The sequence below is a fragment of the Haliaeetus albicilla genome, chromosome 4 (genome assembly GCF_947461875.1).
Source record: "Haliaeetus albicilla chromosome 4, bHalAlb1.1, whole genome shotgun sequence".
In the NCBI taxonomy this organism is placed as follows: Eukaryota; Metazoa; Chordata; class Aves; order Accipitriformes; family Accipitridae; genus Haliaeetus; species Haliaeetus albicilla.
The window spans coordinates 26357092-26381255 of NC_091486.1; the positions used below are offsets into that span (position 1 = coordinate 26357092).

General features: G+C 36.5%; 1 protein-coding gene across 1 annotated transcript in view; it reads left to right on the forward strand.

Annotated features, from left to right (window-relative positions):
• AGPS (alkylglycerone phosphate synthase) overlaps nt 1-24164 on the forward strand; it is a 61952-nt gene that overhangs the window by 24907 nt on the left and 12881 nt on the right. The window contains exons 7-18 of the mRNA XM_069781535.1: nt 1638-1717; nt 3925-4005; nt 7276-7401; nt 9477-9585; nt 10012-10139; nt 12753-12804; nt 15127-15203; nt 18221-18333; nt 20040-20109; nt 21083-21144; nt 23027-23116; nt 23569-23668. Of these exons, the coding sequence (XP_069637636.1) occupies nt 1638-1717; nt 3925-4005; nt 7276-7401; nt 9477-9585; nt 10012-10139; nt 12753-12804; nt 15127-15203; nt 18221-18333; nt 20040-20109; nt 21083-21144; nt 23027-23116; nt 23569-23668 (1088 nt within the window). The remainder of the gene's footprint in view (nt 1-1637; nt 1718-3924; nt 4006-7275; nt 7402-9476; nt 9586-10011; nt 10140-12752; nt 12805-15126; nt 15204-18220; nt 18334-20039; nt 20110-21082; nt 21145-23026; nt 23117-23568; nt 23669-24164) is intronic.

Genomic DNA, 24164 nt, shown 5'->3' on the forward strand with positions numbered 1-24164 from the left:
ACCTTGAATATTGAATGTGCAAGAGGAGTGATTACATGAAGCTGAAATCTATCTCTGCCTTGGAAGTCTTCTAGGAAATAAGTAGAGAGATTCAAATATCTATGTTAGAAGTATGGTTTTGGATGCATTACTTGTGCTCTGTTCCCACAAACATGTATAAATTAGTGGTTTTTGTTGTACTGTTGAAGCTCGTAGGTCCGGGGAGGATTGTGGTCAGATGCTGTACTGCAAAATTGTTAACCGTAATTCTAATTTGCTTTTAGACATTGTTCAGTTTGAAAGTTAGAGTAGAGACTCCTGTGGCAAGGGTTTTCAGGAAACATTCCAGGTACAGAGTACAGGTAAAGGCCTGTATAATCTGTCCTTCTCAGCCTAAAGAATTTCTAAAGGACTTCAGGTTTTTAATCGTGGATGCTTTTTCCTCTAAGCCTGCTGAAGTAGAGCAGTGAGCTACCTTGTTCTGACTTAGTGCTCAGGGAACATGGGATGTTGACTTTCATGAGTTCATTCTGTGAGAAGCTTTTTGTCAAGAACTCTTAGTTCTGTGGGTTAAATCTGTGTTTTACTTGGTACTTGCTTATGCTGTAGGAGTATAGCCCCTGTAGGAAGGACATTTACTATTTGAGAAGATGAGCATGTCACTGGAAGACAATACCAAACTAATGGAGTGGGTTTCTCCCTAAACCGCTCTCACCTTTGCAAGATACGTCTGGAGAGCTGTAAGACTGCTACATGTCACCTTTGGTACTAATAAATTCGTATAGCTGAAAGCAGCAATATTGACTCTCTCTTGTTCACTGACCAGGGTAAAGAAAGATCTTCAGATTGTTTTCCAAGTCTGTTTATACTGAACTGCAGTCAACTTCTGGAGTTATTACTATGGGGTTGGTATTTAGGGAAAATGCCACCTTTCCTATCATTGGAAATAAAGGTGATGGGCTCTACTGCTCTTGGAGAATTTTATTAGTTGGCACTGTCTCTGTCCTTGCCACTGGTTGTTCTTCTGGTAGCTTGCTGTGGATCTCTTTTAGCATCCTAGTCTCTCTTTTCCTATGGCTTTTGTAGTCTTTGAGAAGCCTTGGAGGCTGTTCTGTGGCATCCTATAAAGATACATTAGAAATCTCTAGAGAAGTTTGTTTGGTTTTATCCTTTTTTTTTTTTATAGTTATACCCTTTCAGTTTCTTTCTTGCTTTCAGATAAGTATTGCATTCCTGTATTAGGTAGACTTCTTCAGCCAACTTTCTAGGTAGAAGTGTGGTGGCTTCCATAGTGATCTCCAAAGAATATATAGAAACCATAGCTATCTCTGTTTCTTGGATGGCTTTGTTATTTCTTATCCTTCCTTGTGTTAAAACTCTATTCTGGACTTAACAGAAGCAGCTGAGATGCTCACAGAATTTCATGGTTTGTTATAGAGTGCTGTTAAAGCATTGTCAGCTCCAATGCTGCCTTGACTTTGTGAAACCCGGTTTGGGAGAAGGGACAGCCTTAAAAGGCTAATCACTAGCCTCCAACAGTTAACTTCAGTGATCTTACTTCATTAAGTTCAATATCAGAAAGGAGGAAGAGGGGGATGGTATGTGAAGAAAAGCTATCTGAGAGTTTTATGATCACAATGTCACTCCCATATTTGCAGGAGGGACGAGTGTCTCTAGTGCCCTTGAATGTCCTGAAGAAGAAAAAAGAACAATTGTCTCGCTGGATACATCACAAATGGTATGTCTCTCAATTTTTAAATTTTTAATTATCCTAAGGTTACTTTGAATGGTGATCGCTAGAGAATATTTCTCTCTTTGCAAGAATAAAGTAAGTATGGAAGTATTCATCTGTACCATGCATGATTAAATTGGTACTCCTTCAGTTTAAGTGGTATTTGGCTGATGTTAGCCCTGTATTACTTCATGTGACCTGTATGTATTTGATAAGAAAAAAAATCACTGTTAAGCTGCCTTATAGCAGCTTTAAGTGAAAATTGGAGGACGCTACTATTCTTCTATATTGGAACTTGTATCTGAGGTTAAATGAAAGGCTAGGAGGAAGTTATTTGTTATTGCAAATTTCACTAGTTCTTGCAGACTTAAAAATACTTAAAGCAAAGGTTGGTAAGGTGACCCAATGACTATAAATCAACTTGAAGGATTGACTTTAAACAAAAAAAAACCCTAGATTTTTGTGTAGATAGCATCTTGAGAATGTGAAGTTCATAGCTTTGTGGCAGTCTAGAAATGGAATTCTGTAAACTTAGTGCTAGTTTTTCTTTCCATTATGAAGGAGCTTTATACTTTCAAAACGATAGTTTTATGACTATGTGGTAATAAGATGCTTCAGAAACAGCTCTGATGTAAGATTCTACTGCCTCTGAGTGCCTGCTCAGCTTATTAACTCCTTTAGCCTTGAACATAAAACCTGGGTTTTGGCTCTCATTTTCTCTCCTCAGTGGTGCTTGAGTTAAACTTATTTCTCAGTGTGTCTGGCTACAAAGTGATCTTTTCTGCAAAGGTGTAAATTGTGTATTGAAGGAAGCTCTTCAGGTGTCTGTATGGAGTGAACTCCAAAGAGTACAATACTGACTCAGGCCTTAATTTGATCTTATTGATTCATAGCCTGCAGCTTTGACTTCTCTCTGGTTTGGAGGTGGGAAAAGAATGTGGTTAACTTATAATCATGCTTTTGTGTCAGCTAGCTATTTAAGTATACAGCAAATCAGAAAATAGACCACTTTTCCTATGTCTTGGATGACTCTGCCAGCCAATTCTTGTAATCCTTAATGAGGAGGGAAAATAAGGAAATTAAGTGAAAAGAAGCATTGTCAGAGTTAAAACCTGGGAGTCTCAGAGTAGTTATGATTGGCTAAGCTTTACTATTTTAATAGACACTTAATGGGTATCTTAATTTTGTATGTAGGGTATATTGCATAAAAACTGATTTACATAAGCATCTTAGATCAGTTAAGCAGTTTATTTTGAAACTGAAGGTGTCTGAAAGGAGCTGAAATAGCTGGCTTTGAATAATTAATTAGCCCAGGTATTGTGAAGGGAGACCATTACTTTAAAGCATAGTTTAAGTTGGACTACAAGATGTCCACATTTGTCATTTGAAAAAAATCAAGGCAAAAGGAAGTTAGAGCTGTTCTCCTTCTATAATTTTGTGTATTACTGTTGTATAGAAGTATACCAGAATTGTACTTAAGAATGGAAAGTGGAAGGTGAAAGCTTCTGTGGTGTCCTTACTATAAACAAAGCTAACCCCATATTTGTTAAGTTTCTCCTTCATGTGGATTGTCCTTATTGATAAAAGTGCTTAGCGTACCATGTAACTTGTAGTGTTTACTACTTTTTCTGTTTAGTAGAATATACTGATGGGACAGTGAGTCCCATTAGATAAAATGATACAATCCTTCCAAGTATCTTAAATTTCTGAAGTACATACATACTCTGACATCCTGTAGTATATCTTGCTTCTAGCTTACTGTGTCAAAATCCAAGAGCTGAACTGGAATAACTGAGTGCAGTCTATTTAACCCATGGAGCATGTTTAAGAATACTTTTCTTGGTGGATACTTAATATCCAGATAGTCAGATTCACGCACCTTGAAGTATGTTAATTTTGAAAATCACTGTTATTGCTTAACTTCTCTAAGAGTTTTTACTTAATTCTTTCTGGCTCTTCTGCATTTTCTTCTGTAAACATTCCTAGTATAAATTGACTAACAATATGTATTCTTTTATAGTGGTTGACTTCATAAATTGTAACCTGTTGTGTAGCTGTTTGAGGGAGTAAGGGGGCTCAGGTTCCACTGCTGTAATAACTGGATTTGTATTAATAGTAAACTGTATGACCAAGCATGTTGATCCTATAACATTAGCGAAGGAAATAAATGAAAATCTTTAACACATTCTTAGTTTTGATTGGCTTTTCAACAGAATCGGATTCTCTGGATAGATGAGAAAAACTTAACAGCTTGTGTGGAAGCTGGCATTGTTGGACAAGATCTGGAAAAACAGGTATGTTTAACTTGTCAAGCATCTAGTATTGCTCCATGTTTTTCTTAGCTGTTCCTCATGTCTTGTCTAAATAACTGAATTCTAGCTTAATTCTTGTGTGTTTTCATGCAGACTCGTGTGGTAAGCATTATATGCATGGCTATGAACCATATCACATTGAATGCTGTATTTGATTAACGTTTTAAAATCTTTTCTTTTTAGCTCTAGCCATAAAATTTGATTACAGTAATAAGTTGACAATTCATAGGATGTAATGCTATACTTTGTTTCAGACCTTAGATGCGCCCTTGTGGTTGCAAGGTGTGACACTTGTTACCAAAACTCAAGGAAAGTTGAAATTGTCATTTTGTGATGCATGTTTTAGTCATTTTGGCCAGAGGTAGTTTTCTCAGGTTAGAGTATGTAACAGATTTGCTGTTGTTGCTGCTTCTTAAGGCTAGCTACAGGAGAGTAGCAGAAAGGATGGAGAGTTGCCCAAACCAAGAGTCCAGTGGAAGATTAGATCACCTTCATGTCTAAGTGACCTCTAGTGGCTCTTAATTGCAGTTTATCAGATGAGCCACAGCACTCTCAGGGTCTTTCTCAGTGCTCGTCTATAATCAAGCAAGTTGTGGATGTTTTTTACTATTCTTCAGGATGTGCAGTTCTGCTTATTTAAAAAAAAATATTCTAGGACTTGACTTGTTTGATAGCTAAATATTGTCTAAACTTTTCTTAGTGCCTAAATGCACTTTACAAATATGCAGGGATTTGAAGGGGTTTTTGAATGTTTTTTTTTTTCTGGATCACTTTTTAGAAGAAAACGTGTCATACTTGACTAACAGAGCTGTTTGTGATGGGGAAAGATAGCCTTTCCTGCCTCTTATTTTCCGTTTTATAATTTGATGTAATATTTTAACCTTTCCAGTCTGTTTCTTTCAAGCTTGGAATTAAAATGCAAAAAGAATATGCTCTGCATTTAAATAACATTTTTCTAGGGTAGTAGCTTATTTCACTACTATCTATCCTTTAAATGCCACAACTTTTCCTTTCATCTAGAGTAAGGGACTGTATTCCCTCGCTGCTTATAGCTCTTAGGAGCTGAAATACTACTGTTGCAGTTATTATTTTTCAATATTTTTGATGAAAAAAGTTTTTTCAGTCAGGTTTTTCTCTATGAAAAGAGGACTAGTAGTCAATTTGTTCAATATTGAATATAAACTAGTATTTGTACAAAGGTTTTAATATATGGAGTGACTCTGAGCATGTGAGGACTTCTGTGCCATTCGTTCAATGTGTAAAGAATATAAAATTAGATCATCTACTTAAAGTGTTTGTGTATATATATTTTAAACTCTTATTACATATACTGGAATTCCAGTATTACTAGCAAATGGGACGTGATTAAAGCTAGAACTCCAAGTTGTGCTTGTTTTGTGTAGTACAATCTGAGCATAACTATAATTTATTATTATAGTTAATGCCAATGCAGACTTCCACTGAAGTGCAGGTAGAATGCAGATGTACATCTGGACGGTACAAAGAAGAAACTGTTTGAAAGGCTTTTTCATTTGGTTTGCAGCTTGCTAGTATTAAATAAGCTTTGGATTGGAGGCTAATCCAACTTCTGTTGCCTTAAGAGACTTTACCAGTGTTATCTAGCAGTTACTCTGCAGTGAAGGGGTTTGGTGCCTTTACTGTGTTTCTTCGTTTACAGATACTGTGAACCTTGTAACAGTAACTAAAATCAAGAGCTGAATTCTAAACAAATAATAGATTTGGAAAACCTGGTATTTGACGAAAGTTAGGCTATAAGTGCTATAATGGGGCATTCAAAGCCAATGTACACTTCACACATTTGTCTATCTTGGCTAGTGACTCTACTGTGATTAAGACACTATTTTCTGTGGGGTGAGAACTCCAGATATTAGTGGGCTCGGTAGGAAAGCCTCAGGTTACTTGTTTTTTTCAGAACAGAATATGGAATAATAGCTGACAGATGAGGACTAAAGGTGACAAAAGGATAATGAAGATAGAACAATATTTGATATTGTTTTTTGTAATAAGTATTATCAATCAGATTGTGATTCTATAGGAAAAGCCAATACATATTCATATTTTCTGGATGAGGCTGTCTCTTGCATCTGCCAAGTCCATAGCATAATCTCTCACCTGTCCTGTAAGTGCTCTTAGCACATGCTGTTCATACAACAGGATTCAAGGAGTTCAAGTGCTTTGTACATGCACAGTCAGTTACAAATTTTCAGAAGCATGGTCTTCTGCTGTGCTTGTGTTTATACAACTTGTAGAACTTGGTAAGTTGTGACTGAAGCAAATTTCTTGTCCTCTTGGGGAATGAGGAAGGTGCAGGCTCCAACACTTCCTAATATATGACCAGTAAGCATATGAAGCCACAAGCTCCTCTGGTATGAGAGAGGACAGTGAGCTAGATGTATCACCACAGACATTATATAGAAGTGACTTTCAATCATTTAAGTTAGAACTACTTTGTACAACAGAACATAGTTAATGATCCACATTATGTGGCATACTTAAATACCTATGTCCAACTGGATTATTATCAGTTGGTCAGTGCAAATTGATCATCTCAAATGCACTAACACAGTTATCACTTAATGTGAGACTGTTGGGTCCTTAATTCTTCCTGTCCAACAGCTTTGGTGTTGCAATTCTGAGGGCATCCAATCAACCTCAGGTGCTGTGCAGATGGTAAAGCCAAGCTAATACAGAAAAATGAGAAACAAGTGACTACTTAATGTACAGGAATGTGTGATCTGCATCACAAATAGTTGACAGTGTTGCATACAGGAAGCTCAACCAGATGGCTGTATATTAAAACACATCACTCCTTGAGAGAATTAAGTACAGGCAATTTGCTCACATTTTCTGTAGACCTGCTACATATCACATTAGAATAGAAAGAACAAGAGATTAAGTGCCTTATTTATTGGCAGTATTTGTGCAAAGTTGGCAGTTACTTACTTATTTTTTCCTCACATGTATTTGAATTTGCGCTTTCTTATGAACAATAGAGGTCTTAGTTTTAAAATGGGGGGGAGGAGTATTATAGGTTGATACATAGCACAGCATATGCACAGTAGAAGCAGAATCAATTTGCATTTTATTTATATACCAAAGACAAAACTTGTGCCTCAATAAATGGGTGTGGTCAGGGTACTTATATTTAAAAAAACCCCAACACCTAGATATTGAAGTTTGGAGTACTAAGCAAATGCAGGCTCTGTAGAATGTGTATTTTTCTTCCTTTAGCTTGCTGAAAGTGGCTTCTGTACAGGCCATGAACCAGACTCCATGGAGTTCAGTTCACTAGGAGGATGGGTAGCAACACGAGCATCAGGCATGAAAAAAAACATCTATGGAAACATTGAAGATCTGGTAAATAGTTCTAATACTTTTTCTAATGAATTATTCTGTTTGGAGGTTTATCCTTTATAATGACTCACAATGAGAGGGAAAAGGGATAGTAAATTGCAGTTCTCAAGTGATACAATTTTGGCATCAAATCTTGACTGAAATGCTTGTTTGCTTGCTTTTGGTATTAGTACTGATAATCCTTATGACTGATCTAAAATTGGTACTCACTGGCTAGCTTAAGGAATTGTCACCCTGTCCTGACTCTGGTGCTTTCTCCCACTGTTTTGTGCTCTCTATTAATCCAGTGTAATAATCCTGTCAAACTTTTAGGGTGATTCCAAAAGGTCCATGTTCTCTCCTACCTGTTGTGTGTTCCTGAAGTTGTCTAGTTGGATCATCTAACTCTGACAGCAAGCTAGCTCTTTCCACCTTCCTTTCCACCTTCCTACCTCCTCCTAGGCTAGTAGTTTTTTTCAAATCAGTAGGCTGATCTAATTGACCGTGTGGGTGCACACTGGTGAAATCTAATGCCACCACAAGGTCTGTAGGAACCGTGAGGAAGGAAGCAATGGACTGGGAATGGCAGTATTCTACTCTTGAATCTGTTTTAAGCATTAAAATGGTTCATTTTTATATTAACCTAAGTAATCTGTTTTCTAAAGCATATTTTTTGATTTGGAAATCTACCTTTTCTGTTATAACAAATACATTGATATAGTGAAGTTAAATCATCACTGTTCAGATTTTGCCTGCCTTTTTGCTTCAAACGTCCAGCTTTCTGTCACAGTTTGTAGAATAGCCCTTCCACACATGTGGGTGTTTTCCTTCTTTCCTGCAGCACACTTTAGGTAATGTATCCCCATCACCTCAGGCTTATTTGTCAGCTCATAGTTCAGATATGTTTGTTCTGTGTACAGATGAGACACTTTACTGTCAGTGACTGAGCTTGGCAGGAACTACACAGTTTTTATTTGGTAGGCCTGGCTGAACTAAAACTACCAGCACTTCCAAAGTGTTGTCTCTCCTACTGCCTGAAGTGTTACTGAACGGTACAGTTTTGCTTGTACTGGGAGATGTGAAGCAGAATGCCTTTCTATCAGGGAAGCATAACTTCAGGCTAAAACAGCTTCTGAAATTTTCATTAGGAGGAAATAGGATTAAAAATTGATTTGGAACAGTTCATGAGTTTCAAAATAGCCTAGTGAGAAAGCTTCAGGGAAGCGTTTACCTTCTGAGGAAATGTTATATCTAGAAATGGTGTGTTATATAAGCTGCCTAAAATCCACTTATTGCAGAATCAACAGTTTGTAAAATGCATATAATGAAATTCTTGAACAACTCAGAGCAGGGTGAAAATTACTTAGCTACCTGTGCTTGAAAGTTTTAAAGCCATCAGTTGAAATTCAGTAATTTTGCTTCACTTAAAGGCTTCACTAAAAAAACAAACCCAAAAACCCCAACAAAACAAAACCTACCCTTCCTTAGTATAAAATAATTGAATAAAGGATTAAAAAAAAATAAATCTGGTCTCTGTATTGCATGTACATGAATAAAGCTGGAAGCAATAACACTGAAAAAATTGTTTAAAAACCAACCTTCTAGCCTTACATATGTATTAGTCTTATGGCAGATTTAATACTAATAATCTATTTCACAAAGCTTACTTCTGTCTTTCCTCTGAAGAGAAACATTTCTGTAGCAACCAATGACTGAATTATATTAACTTTGTCAAGCAGCAGTTCTAAAGCAAAATTTAAACCCTCACTTTTTTCCTATGAAGTACTATGTATGATCTGGATTAAAATCCTAGTATTCATAAAGTACTGTCTACACTGAGAAAACAGTTTTAACTGCATGCATGTAGCCAACAGCTGGAAACAATCTGTTGTGTGGGCAAACTATGCTGTGTTAGAAATAATTGTTGGTAACAGTCTTCAGGTTATCCCAAATGTTCTTGGGGCTGCCTACAGAATGTCTAAAGTCTACAAAGCTGAACTGTATCAAGCTTAATATACATTTTGTAGAAAATAAATATCATACAAAAAAAATCTGTGCTTAATGCTAGTATTTATAGTCATTGCATATTGTTTAAACAGGTGATTCATATAAAAATGGTAACTCCAAGAGGAATAGTAGAAAAAAACTGTCAAGTACCTCGCATGTCAACAGGACCTGATATCCATCACTTCATTATGGGATCTGAAGGTATAAACGCAGTAATTTCACATAACTGCATCTTAATGCAGCTTCTGTAATGGCTTGATGATTTGAACATCTTTAATGCTGTGGCTCACAGTGTGTCTGAGTGGCATTATGCAGGCATGAATTTCTTGTGTTGGGATAATACATTGAGACCTTAATTAGGACTGTGAAGTTCAGCAACTCTGAACAGTGCTTAAAACAGATCTATGGAGTTAGCCTACAAGTCTAGTAACAAACATCATGATTTAGAGGATATCTTGTAAGAATTCACCATGTAAATAGTAAGGAATAAATCACCTACTACTGCAATACTGAATTTGTGGGACTTCTGACTTACGTTAACTTACTATATCCTGGTAAACAGTTAAGCTGGGTAACTTGCAAGAAGTATATCTTGCAACACTACTCAGTTTCTCTTTTTTCCTGAAGGAACTCTTGGAGTGGTTACTGAAGTTACGATAAAGATTCGCCCAGTCCCTGAATACCAGAAGTATGGCTCTGTGGTCTTCCCCAATTTTGAGCGAGGGGTGGCCTGCTTAAGGGAAGTGGCAAAGCAGGTAAAGAAAAGCTGGATGTTGACTTCCTTCAAGAACATAGATTCTAGCACTAGGGATGCTCTAGTATTTCTGGCAATTGATAAAAGGATTTGAGATAATATGAACCTCGTAAGTATATATAGTCCATGAGGCTTTTGGAAATTACGCAATTGAGGATTGAGCATGTTCTGAATTTGCTTGATATTCTGAGCCAAATTGTGGATGTGTCTTTTAATGGCTTTTTTTCAGTGGGAGTTATTTGCATATCTCAGCACAGAAAATTCAGCTTTGCATCTCCTTCAACAGAGAGCTTTATCCTCAGATTAATTCAGGACTATGTAAAAGGGACCAGTATTTAAAGGAATTAATTTGTAGCATGCAAGTAAAAGGCAGTTAAGTTTATGGTTTTGAAGTGACAAAGGAACAAAAGTCATGCAATGGGAGGATATGGCCTGTGTTTAGAAAACACTTCTTGAAGCACAGTGACATGTTCAGGTGAGCTGGATATTTTGAGGTGGAATTGTGTTTACACTGTAGTATTTAAACAGCCTTCTGAATAGTGTGGTCAGATGGTTTCAGGTAGCAAAACTCAGATGTGGGTATCCAAATTGCATAATGCTTTTCCTCATGGCTGTGCTTCCAAGCAAATCTTACACTGGCTAGCCACTTTTGTCACTGTCTTAGTCTAACTTTTCTTTGCTCTGTGCAAAACATATCAAGTCATTTCTACGAATGGTGGAATATACCCTGAGTTGGGGAAGTAATTTCAGAAATGTTTTAATTAATGCCAAACTAAACACAGCTTTACATTTTTTCAAGTGATTGGTCTAATTAATGACTTAATGTTCCAAGCCAGATGTTCAAACTGGTGTGTGTGAATGACATGTATATGCTAGTCAGCAGCACTTGCCAGTCCTACTGCCAGTGCTTCTACTGCTAGTGCTTGTTCTTCCTGTTAAAGGTACCTAAACAGACTGTTTGGGAATGCTTAATCATATGGCTGATCAACATTTTAAGTCAATTAAGGAACTAGTGTCTTTTCCCTAGCTATGGCCTTAGTTAGAAAAGGAAAAAAAAGGGACTATTAGCCATTTACTGTGGCTCCATTTCTAAGCTTCTGTTGCTGCTGCTGTTTCACTGCTTACTTGAGCCTGAACTACTTATTCCTTTCTTCTTTTGCCCCTTGCATCAATCTTGGTAGTAATTACAATGATTGCTATCTGGAAAAGCTGTTTCTTGTCTGTATTGGTCTACTTTAATGTAAGAATAACCGGCCTGCAGGTTGTGGGTGGATTGGTCTCATTTAAAACCACTCATCCAGCTTTCTTCTGTCAACCTGCCTGGTGAGCTATTGTAGTTCATGTTCATCCTTCCTATTGTTCACCCTCCATCATATCATTAATATACATTTGGTCGCACATGTCCAACCAAGTGATAGAGGAGTACTTCCGTATCCATATGATGAAGACTAGCCTAAAATTCAGGCTTTGTCATATTCCTCTGGCCATATGTTTCAGTATGACTGGACATGGCCATCACAGATTACACAGTGTAGGCATGTGTATGACCAGAAGCTTTCCTAATTGAAGGCAGCTGTTCTTACTGGTTTTCAAACTTCTGTACAGTGCAGAATCAAGATTGGATGCAGATACGGATTTTAATTGCAGTCTGATGGCAGAACACTAGTGTACTGGGTCTGGCTGGGATGTTTATTTTCTTCATAGCAGCCCATGTGGTGTGGTGTTATGTTTTGTATTTGTGAGAAAACAATGTTAACACACCAGTGTTATAGCTATTGCTGAACAGTGTGTACACAGTGTCAAGGCTTTGTTTCTTGCTCTCCTCCAACCAGCAAGTAGATTGGGAGCAGATGAGAGGCCAGGAGGGAATGCAGTTGGGACAGCTGACACAAATTGACCAAAGAGATATTCCATACCATATAACATCATAGCCAGAAATAAAACTGGAGGGGGGGAGTTTTTCAGGGGTTGTCATTGCCTGAGGCCTACCTGGATATTGGTCAGTTGGTGGTAGTTGATTGCTTTTTGCATCGCTTTTTGGTGTTGGGTTTTTTTCCCCATTTTGCTTATCAAGCTGTCTTTATCTCAACCCATGAGTTTTCCCACTTTTGCCCTTCTGATTTTTCTCCCCTGTCCCACTGTGGGGGAGTGAGTGAGCAGCTGTGTAGTGCTTAGCTGCCTGCCAGGGTTAACCCACAACAATTAGACTTTCAATGGATTTGTAATATATGTTTATACTTGATTACATAGCAACCTAAGCTTGATATTCTAATAGAGTATGGTATCTTTAGTGCGTATGGCAATTTAGAAAAACAGTCAATACTTGAAGGTCAAAGATGTTTGGACTTAATCCTATGTTGGCTTGAGGTTAAACTGAAAATTCTCAATGCATTATACCTAGATATACCTAATAGATGTTGCTATTCAAGTGAAAACAAGCTTATTGTCACCCCTTTTCAATGATGATGATGATGGCCATAGGTCTCTGGTATCAAAGTGTGCTTTCTTGTGTGCTATTTTTCAATGAAAATTTGATTGTCATGAATTTCAGCAAAACTGTGTATGTAATATTTTTATTTTTCCTCTCTCTCATTCCCCTAACTTTGTCCTCAAGAGATGTGCTCCTGCATCAATTCGCCTTGTTGACAATGCACAGTTTCAGTTTGGTAAGTATGTAGATCTTCTTGGACTAATATCTGTTTCCAAAGGTCTTGATTTTTAGTAGCTTAAGTCTGGTTTGGGTGGTAATTCTTTTGCTCAAAACTAGACGAAGAGGGCAATGAACTGAAGTTCAAACTCCAGCTAGTGCCATAATGTGTACTTTCAGAAACAGAAGCCTGTCTTTGTCTCTGGGGAAACAGCATCAACTACAACAGTCAGTAAAGAGCCATGCTCTGCATATAAATACATGTGATTTTTTTGCTACCTTTTCATTCTTGGCATGTAGTCTACTGGAGTGTTTGAAATTCTGGAGGCACTTCCTCTGTTGTGCTGTAAAGGAGCAGAGATGATAGTTTTGCAATATAGTACTTGAAACATTTTCTTGCTAAGAGTACTAATGAGAAGTCGGTTGTGGAAAAAAAATCAGAACGCAGGCACCTTACTTTGAAGGGAAGTTGGTTGCTTCCTTTAAATTTCATAAAAGCATCACAAGTGGTATATAAATTCCTTAGAAGTAGGAGTTTTTTTGAAAATATTCTGATGTGGCAATTATTGTTTGGGTGGGAGAGGGGCAATGACGTCAAAAGTGAGCTGTCTATTTTTAAAAGAAGCTCAGGTGTAGTAAATGTCATAAGTGTATGCAGTTAGAACTAAGCTGTAGGCTTTAACTATAGAAAGTCAATGAAGCTACTAGAAGGTTACTGAACACAAATTTTGTGAAATTTTGACTAGTTCAAATACCTAAATAGGACAATGTCAGACATGCAGAGCAATCATTTTTGAGCAATTCTTAAGGAAAGCTGTAATTTTAAACTGTAGGAAATTTGGCAAAAGATGTCTTCTGGCTCAAGACACTCTCGAGGAGAACCTAAAGTTCCACTACCCAAAAGCTAATAGTTTACAGAACTTGAAGGTCTTGCTGAGACCATGCTGTTTTGATTGTAACCAGAAGATGAAAATGTACAGTGTGACTGACCTTGAAAACCTCTATTTTAATATCCCTTGAACAAGTCAGAATTTCTGAAACTTCTTTTGGACAGAAGCCTCAGTGATGAATCTTGACTTCAAATGACATTAATATGATGGTGTTGACAAAGTTGAACTTTGTTTTTCAAACCAAGGAAATCAGAGTTTGTGAGACCCGAGAGCCCAGCAAGCCTTGCTGCTTGCTTTGGTCACTATTGTGTTATACTGTTTCTCTAACATGTACAACAGAAAGCGGATGCATTTTTCTTTCTTTTTAATTGGGAAGAAGTTTGACCACTTACAAGCTTTAAACCCAACACTGAATAAATCATTCTTCTACTTTTTAGCTTTGATCTGAGGTTGCAGCTTGTATGGTCACCCGCAAAACATAGTTTCAGCTGTGTCAATACAGATTTTTCTTGTAGTTGTTATTAAGTGGGCTTAAATTCAGTAGTTTTTACGGATTATAGTTTAATAAATTCGTGTTCTTCTGCTATCCGGTGCTTTTTTTGTGTGCTTGCTTAAGTGTGCTTGGAGGTGTACTCCTTGGGGTTTGTTCATATCTGCAGGGAGAGTAATCAATTGCAGAAGCTCATGCTTTATTCAGGAGGAAATACTTTGTGAAGTATTTTAGAAGGAAGTATCATGTAAATGGTGCATAACTTTTTTATGAATTGGGCTCACAGCATGTAGGCCAGATGCAAGACTGTTAAAGTGAAGCAGTAATGGGAATTCAGAAGTTGCTTGTGACTAAAAACAATGGAACAAACAGTAAAAGGCTTTCATCTCAATTAAACCCAGTCCTGAGGCAGAGATGTTAATTTAACAGACTCCAAGACACCATTTATATATCCTGGTAATTTTAGTTCCCTGTATGTGATTAAGGAAGCAATTATAGCTTTATGTAGAAAATTTTGCACAAGTGACACAACCGTTACAGAAAAAATTGCTTAACTCCTAACTTGTACCATTTTGGGCTATTGGTTTCAGTGGTTTTGGCATAACTTTAAAAAAGGTCACTGATTTTGCTCAGGTTTTGTAGTGTTAAAAACTAATGAAGTGCTCTTTTAAATTTTCCATATGCCACATACTTGTGAAGGTCTAAACTAGGGCAGCCTTAATTAAAGTGTCAAATGAAGTATTTGTGCGCAGTTGTATGTATGCCTTTAAAAAAAAAATTAATGAAAACCTTTTCTTAAATCATCTTCTAAATGAGTAGAGTGAAGTCTCTTTATGATAATCAAAGTGCTCCAAGTGATTCTTGCAACTTTGACTACTAAGCTATATTTTATTTGCCCATTGAAGTAGGAATTTTAAGAGTACTTTTTGCCTAACATACCCTTTTCCACTTTTTGCCAAAGGTCATGCTCTTAAACCACAAGTTGCTTCCATTTTTACATCATTTTTGGATGGACTGAAAAAATTCTACATCACAAAGGTAACTTTGGGGGTTTAATACTGTTTGGAACTTGGCATGCTATTCATAAAATTTGAGATTTTTTGGTATACTGTCTCTAATGCAGCTGAGTTTGAGTGTAACAGATCCTGCTTTCAGTATCACTTAAGATTATCAAGGTGGTTTAATTCAAAATGAGATTATCTATTTGAGGAGTTATTCCATGAGAGCTGTTCTCACTGGTCATATCTGTAGATGAGATTAGTGTGCCTTATCTAATAGTGAGTTGGTGACAGAGTAAGGCTGGAACCAATTTATCTAGCTTGCAGATCACACTGATCATCAGTTAATCCTGATGGAGAGAAGCTAACACTTTACTATCTTTTCCTCTTCGCAGATTTTGTCAAGACATGATCTACCTTGTTTTTACAATGAACTAGAATTTTGGGAGAACCTCAAGATATGTCTTGAATTGCCCATATAAATTAGTTTTTTGTCTTTTGAGAATTCATCCCAATGAATACCCTTTTTAATCCAGAATTATCTGGTACTAAAATTATTTTACCTAGGCTTTTGTATTAAATAATTTGTCTTGTTATTGATTTTTTTTCCCCTCCAAATTAGCTGACTAGAGCGTTCCTGCAAATATGGGTATTCAAATGTAGAAAATGGCATCATCCTGGATTTAGGTAACTTAGGTAGGAGGAGGTAAACATTCCATTCTGATCTGATAATATTGACTGACTTCAAGGAGTGGACTTACTTGAGAGGCAGTGGCTAGTGTTGATTCTGCTGCATTTTCTTGTGCTACTGAAGTAGAAAATGCCACGTGTCTAGGGACTTTTTCTAGGGAATACCTATTAGGTTTAGAGATAGCACAAAAATTTTGCCTTCCCTCCTTGATCTACTGTAGTGCAGAAATATCTAAAATAGTAAAGGTTTTGGCAACAAGATTGCTGTCAGTTTGAAACGGTCCTAGTTGGAAATATCTACTGCTTCTGTAGTCAGCAACAAGCATCACTGCTTCTTGGGATGTTGTATCACCAAGGGATGTTGCATGCCAATTCCAATTCTTCCAGCTCTGCAGGAGAAAAAGAACATGGGGAAATGAGAGAAATGCTAAGTAATACTGATGCAGAGATTCTAGGTTGGTAACCAATCTGGAGCTCTTATGTCAGGGCTCAGTCCCCTGGTGTATATGAGCAACTGCTACTTCAGAGAAAATCCCAGCTGGGATGGGATGTAGGAGTAGAGAAAGGAGCAAGTTTAATGACCCTGAGACTGATATTGCAGGTGTTACTGGGACCAAGATACTCAAATCCATCTTATGCTTATTTCATCTGTGAATTCCTCCCTGTAAAAAAACCCAAACAAACCCAAAACCAAACAAAAAATAAACAAACAAAACCCCCAAACATCGGCATACAGAACACACCAGACTAACACTTCATTCTTTTATTGAACAGAGTAGTTGTTTAACTGATACCACTTCAGAGAATAGGGACAAAGTTTTTGTGGTTTACAGTCCTCCATGTAATTTGGGACTGTTCACTTATAGATGAATGCTCTAGGTATTGTTTGTCTAGTAGTTCATGCTGTAGCTAGTTCTTCCAATGCCTCTTAAAGAGAACTGTAAGGTGTTAGCTGAGCATTACAGCCAAAAGATGGCAGAATAGATGAAATGATTCATACTAGATGAAATACAAGTGGTTCTAGAACAACAAGGGACTGTAAACAGCATCTTAATAGACCTTTTTTATTCCTGTCCTTGGAGTTTATCAGTGTAGTAACAATATTTATTTCTATTATGCTAGCTATGCTGTTTTTGTAGGACTAATGGCTAAGACAGATCCTTTGCCTGGGGAGGTATATTCTGTTTCGCAGTCATTTTCATAGTGTTCCCTTGTTGGGAGTGGTAGGATGCAATATCCTTTTGAGAAATACTAATTTGGATGTTTCTGGGGATCACTGTACAGATATGAGATCATTGGCTGGAGGACTGAGCCACCCTAAGATACCTGGTCTCCTTGCTGTTTTTTGGATCATCCTGGTACTCTTACGTTAACTTCTAGTACAGATAATGTGTTCAGTTAAGGAAATAATAAAAGGAATAGCAACTAACTGGGATTTTTTGCAGCATAGCTGTTGCACATAAAGGATGAATTTGAATCTCTTGACTATTAATGTAACTTCATATAACCATGCTTGGTGCTTAAGTAACAAGTTACCACAAGCAGAGTGGAGACTGGAAGAGATGAATCCCACTGGAAAGGGAAATGCTTCAAAAAAATAATTGTTGGTCAGTATACATATTAAGAATATGTTCTAAATCATAAATTTTTACCCTTTCTAACTGTGGAAAAAGTTAATAAACTTTATGCAACTTTATATTCATCTCCATTCTGTCTGAAACCTGCGTAGTAGTGGTAGTTCACTGGAGCTAAATAATAAATAAAGGTATGCAGAAAATAAATAAGGCTCTTACTTTTTGGACCTATTGTGAAGATATCACTCTTGACTGTTACTCCTGAAACAAAGCCATATCTTCCCATTTCCACTGGGATATGCTCCCTGCCACAAGTTTAGAAGTTATTTTCCTTCCATAGTGTTTTTCCCAGCATAGAGATTTTCTGTGGCACACTGCTGATACGACTGATTTTTGAGAGCAGTGACATGTATGGTCATTATAGTCATCTTCCTGCTTTAATACAGGAATAGTTGATAAAATACAAATGTCTCCCTACTGCTCAAAGCATTTGGGACCTGTTCTTTCTTCAGAATAGGTAGACAGCTGTTATGTCTATCCTGCTTTTTAACAGGAGAAAAAGGTGACAGATAATCTGTTATTTCAGTGGGCTTGTGAATGTGTGTCCTGTCAAGGAAAAACTTGATTGTTTTGGGAGTAAATTTTTGAAAGATGTTTTTTTCCTAATCCTTCCTCTTAGTTGCAACAACACTTATTAACCAGAGCACATGCTGTGTATTTGAAAAGTAAAAACTCATTGCTTGTATTCTATCACATAGGCTGTGACATAATGCAAAGTTTTCTCTCTTTGCAGTTTAAAGGATTTGATCCCAACATACTGTGTGTGGCTACCTTGCTCTTTGAGGGTGATAGAGAGAAGGTTCTTCAGCATGAAAAGCAAGTCTATGATATTGCCACCAAGTTTGGGTATGCTTTTCAAAGAACTTCTTCATATGAAGAAACTGTTCGAGAAAAAATAGGATTACCATATTTTTTATAGCGATTGCTGTATGGACATGTTCTCAATTTACTAGTTTGAAATGGCAATAATTAATTAGCTACTGAATGTTCCCTTTGATAAATACAGCTTGTACTAACTCTTAATATGTAACTTTACTGAGAAACTTCAGCTGTCTGTGTATTGCAGAAAAATAAGTACTTGACTAAATATAGAATTGATGTTATTAAAATGGGAACTAGCCCTTGTAATTGTTTATAGACATAGAAGTTGCTTGTTTTGCAATACTAGACCCTATGTTTTAACTCCAGAATGGGAAGACAATCATAAGGGTAATATTAAATCTTTGCATATGAATATAAGAAGCTTGTTTAAAAGAGGAGCTTGTGTTTAGTTAAAGGAATGCAGTGAATTTTTGTCCCACAGACTGTTTTCCATTCTTACAAAGGAACAGAAAACATTCATTGGAGTGGCAGGCTGAGTAATATCAGGTAGTTTCTGTCCTTCTGCTTTGATTAACTGTGATAGAAAACCAGCATTAAAAGTATGATTTGTCAAAAATATACTTTCTTCTTAAGAAAGTTATTGCTAGTATTAGTCTCACCTATTCAAATATATGTAAATATTGTTTTATCCATTTCAAGGCTATCCTTTCTGAAATTTGTTTTCATTGTGTTTTCATTCTACCACTTATAATAGCTTATAAAAGTGATATTTCTTGTGAGCAGCTTGCTAACATTCATTGATAAGAGTAGCATTGCTCTTGATCTTAAAGAGTATTTTAGTTATTTTAATGGTGTATGCAAGAAAAGGCTTCAACTGTGAATCCTTTTGTATTTTGGTATTTCAAGATGGTGTATTGATAAGGGGGGGAAACTTGTCTGTTAGAAGATGGTGCTGTCTGTGCTGCTCAGTTAAGTCTATTAGTTAAGGGTTTAATAGTTTAACCTGGTCTAAAATGCTTAACTGTTTAATGGTCTAAAATGCTTTAATTTTATCCTTCTTCAGGATGTCTGATTTCCACCCCCTGCCCCCCGCTCAGATTTAGGGAAGCTTCTAGGAAGACTGATTACAGATACATAGCACTTTGTTGTTCTCAGAAACCAATTGTTAAAACAGACTTTCATAATGCTCCTTACTTGACTGGCGAGCAAAAGCAAGCCTCCCTTTTGCTTTAGAGTTGTCTCTGGTTTTTATCTATTCACATCACTTACGCTTTTGGGATCTTAAGTCAGTAGTCTTGCTCTCATGACCTGTGAGCATACAAGTGCACAAATCCAACATGCTTAAAAAGTGTTACATATATTCCTGTAAATGAACATCAAGGATATACTATGTCTAGTTCCGTTTTCCCTGCTCTTTTTTTGTTGTTTGAAGACTGTTATTTTGAAGACTGATGTTTGAAGACTATTATTTTAAGATGACATCAAATGTTTTGTTATTATTCATCTTCAGATTATGGAATGAAAAGAGAAATGCAAAGAGTTAACGGTCTGGTCTGAAGTAACTTCTCATCTCTAGTGAAGAAGAGACCCTACTATTCGCAACATTTGTAACACAGCTTAGAGACAGCTAAACTTGCACCTATGTTTGATAATCAAAGTATTAATTTTCTAATTCTTTTTACAAACTGACTACTTTGCTGTAAAGTTAATTAAATTCTTGTTAATTGCAGTGGCTTGGCAGCAGGAGAAGATAATGGACAGAGAGGATATATGCTGACATTTGTCATCGCTTACATTCGGGTAGGTCATCTTTTGTCTGCCTGCTGAAACTTCTGTTAATAGAACAAAACCTAGAAATGTCTTTTTGAAGATGCTTTCTCTGAAATCTAAATGCAGGTCTCCTTGGGTGATATCTCAAACTTCTCCCAGAGGTTGTATCTCTTCCATTTTTGATTAGTGTTTACTTATGGAACTTCATCTGCAAAACACCATAAAAACATTAATTTATGTTTTTGTTAAGAAAATAGTTTCTAATAAAGAATAGAGAAAATTAGACTGAAGAATCCACTAGCAGTTGCTAAATAAACCAGATCAGACTTATAAATACAGGTTGAATGTAATTGGAGGCTGGGAGAGTACTTTACTCATGCTCACTCAGCTCTTGTTCTTTGTTGGACATCTGCTTATGGCTGTGGTTCAGCTCAGAATTCCAGGACAAATGGACCTTTAGTCTGAACTGCCGCAGCTGTTCTTATGAATCTTACTGTTTAAGAGGTTGTTTTTCAGAATAGTATGCATATCCTGAGTGCTAGATTTTATCTGGCTTTTATAATCAGGGGCGAATCACTGAATTTCCTTTTATTTCAGCAGGCTATATGGAAAATGGGCAAAATGTTTGTCTCTATTCTACTTAGGAATTACATTCCAAGTAAATATTTCTACTAGGTATTGTATTGGTTAGCACAGTGGAGCTCTTGGCTTGATGTTAGTGATACAAATATTTGATTAGTGTAGGCATGCTGATAGTCTGACAAGTTGTCTTGCTATAGCCATGACATCAAAGACACAGTTGATAAACATTTTGAAGAGCTACTCTATTTCCATAAATATAAACTAATGTCACTGGGATAGATGGGTGTTTTTGCTAAATAGACTTTCTGTTTTTCTTGTACAAACTAACTAAAGTTGCTCAATTGTTAGCTATGTAGCATACACTGAAATCCCAGATGTTGATGCTGAATGTTACTGATAATTTCCTTTCTCTATTTATTAGGACCTGGGCCTGGATTACTATGTAATAGGAGAATCATTTGAGACATCTGTTCCTTGGGATAGGTAAACTGTGATTATTCTTTAGAATTGCTTAAAACTTGTACTTGATTTCATTGAAACTATTCCTAACTCATGTGTGCTCACGGGGAAACTTAATTTGATTTAGGCCTTATGTGTATTAGAGGCTCCCTGATGTGCCTCAAGTGTTGCACCTGTGTGTTTTTGCTAAAGCTGCTAGTAAATTACATACCAGGGTTTTGTAAATGCGATGTATGCAAGCATTCAGCAATATTTCTACTTGGGTTAGCTTACTGTAACAAATTCAGGACTTGAAATTGCCCAGTTTAGGAAGCTGGACAATGGTGACAATAACTGTATTGTGTGATGAGCAGCCATATGTGTGGGATCAGCAGTGTATTTCAAACTGAAAAGTTTGTAATGAATATAAAAAAAGAATTATTTTAATATATTTAAGTTTGGGGTCTTTTTGCCCCCAGTGATGTAGGGAAACAAAAACTGAAAAGATAACTTTTGCCCAAGATTAAGATCTTTTTCCTAGGCTTATTTTATCTGTTAACTATGGTTGAGAAACACTTGACCACAACAGAGTTTAATATATGAAATCACTTTGGATGCTTCTGTCTATTTGGTAAGCCAGAAACCTCTTAAGCAGGATCTAAGGTGATTTGAATCAAAGCTTTACAGCATTTAATGCAAATTGGAAGGTGTGCAAAGTGTGGTGACTTAAGCTGGCAAGCCTGTATCCTTGCTAATTAATTCAGTGGCAGTGGTAAGTTCCAGCCTCTGCTTTGAAAGTTGGTATAGTATCTTAAATGGGTGGCAGAAATTTGAGGACAATTTTAAAGCAAAATTACCCTTTATTTTACTTTACCTTTATAGATTTTGAAGTATGCTAACTGCTTAGTCACCAATTTTTGACTCTCCCTCATTTCAGGAGAGAATGAATTTTTGTCTAAGAATTTAAGAAAATATTTTAAATTCTCCTCACCAAAGCAAATGCTTTCAAAACCTTTTTCTAGTTTGACTCATAAGAACTATGTAATTTTCCATAAATCATTCAGTTACCTTGTTCCTGACAGGTTGCAGATAATTGAATAAAATATTTAGCTGTACTTGCTTATTCACTAAATGGATAAATTTCTCTTGTTTATTACTTCTGTCAATCTACAAAGTAGTTTTAAATCTGTGTAAAATGTCTTAATCTGAGTTTTACAGTATAACATTACAGACTTCTTTGGGAGAACATATAACTGAAGAAATGGTCATTTGAAAAACAGTGATTTCTTTCCATTGTTCTAGCACTTTGGATGTGCCTGGGTCTGCCCTAGAAGAAAAAAAAAAAAGCAAACCAAGTATGGCTTATGACAAAGTTTAATGGCTCATTGCCATATTAAACTGTAACATTTCAAGCTGGCAAACTAGCGCACAGCTTGAGTATCTCCAGTTTTGGCCTTGCAACATGCCAAAGGTGTATGGTATTAGTGGAGTATACAAGGCCTTAGAATTCTGAAGCTTTCTACTGTGAGCTGTATTTGTCAACTACTTTGCAAAAAATTTGAGGCTGTTTTGCTGAGAAAGTAAGTCAAAACATACAGAAGTAGGTAACCTCCATTTTCTGTTGAACACTTTAGACTCCAACACTTTTGACTCCCATTCCTTATGGAAAAGAGCTTTCATTATGTCCTCTGCTTCAGAGTAAACTTGCTATTCAGAAGTAGTACAGTAAAAGCAATACTAGTGAAGTCTTGATGAGGACTAGTCTTAGAACAAAATCTAAGCTAGTTAAAACTTGTTCTAGAAGACAATCTTCTGTTCTTAAATTATACTACTTTAAAAAGATTACCAAAGCTGAAGTTGTATTTTTTAGGAAGTTGTATAAAATCATATACTAAGATTTTGTGTATTAACATGTTGTCTGTTACAGGGTTTTGGACCTTTGTAGGAATGTAAAGGAAAGGATAGTAAGAGAATGCAAAGAAAAGGGTGTTCAGTTTGCTCCTCTTTCCACTTGCAGGTAAGCCATGCAACAACCTAAATAATAATATTTCTGGAATCTTTGATTAGTAGGAGAACTAAGGAAGAGGTAATTAAACTTCCTAGCTAGCAGGTAAAGTGCATCTGTTAATGATATTACAAACACTAGTAATCTTGACCTTCCTCTTTAACCTGCAAGCGGATTACGTGTAAGAGTGGGTAATTCAGGGGATTAGTAGCACTTGATTAGTCTTGACATTTACTCTTGCTCATATGCATGAGAGTCAAGTGTAATGACTTGAGCTTCAATTCTCAAAATCATAGTATTGAGTAACTCATGAAGTAGGAGCAAGAAGGGTACAAAACTGTTTAAAAAAAAAAAAAGATTCTACCCTTTTAAATAAGGTAAGTAACCTTATAAATTGTGTAATGTCACATAGTGGCTGGCTTAATACCATAAAGCTTTGTTTGTAATGCAGTTCTCTTCAACAGGGTGACACAGACTTATGATGCAGGTGCATGTGTCTACTTCTACTTTGCCTTTAACTACAGAGGAATTAGTGATCCTATTCATGTCTATGAACAAATTGAGGTAATGTATATAAGAGCAATAATTGAGGGGGAGAAGCTGATGTCCCATAATATATGCTAAACCCATTGGCCAAGCTAAGTGAATTTTGCGGAGAAGATCTCAAAAGTCTGTTCATAAAGCTTTGATCATTAGCAGCTAGGGAAAGAGGTGTGTGCTAATAGTGCACCAAGTAGATAAAAGACTACCAGGTGACTATTTCAGACATCAGTAAATGAATACTTATGACTAAAGTATAGGAAAGCTTGAACTGGAGGTTTTTTCTTGGTTGGCAGAAACTATCAACCATAAAACCGAAATCCATAGGAAGCAAGACTTCCTTAGTTCCATTTTTTACAAAGCTGCTTCTTTCACTTAATACTCAATTAGTCTTTAAAATATAAAACTATCAAGTTCATACTTTATTAGTAGTGCTGCATAATGAATGTGAGGATGTCTTTCGTGCTTTTTCAGAGAATTAACTGCTGTGATTATTTCTGTTTAGGCCTGGATAAGTGCT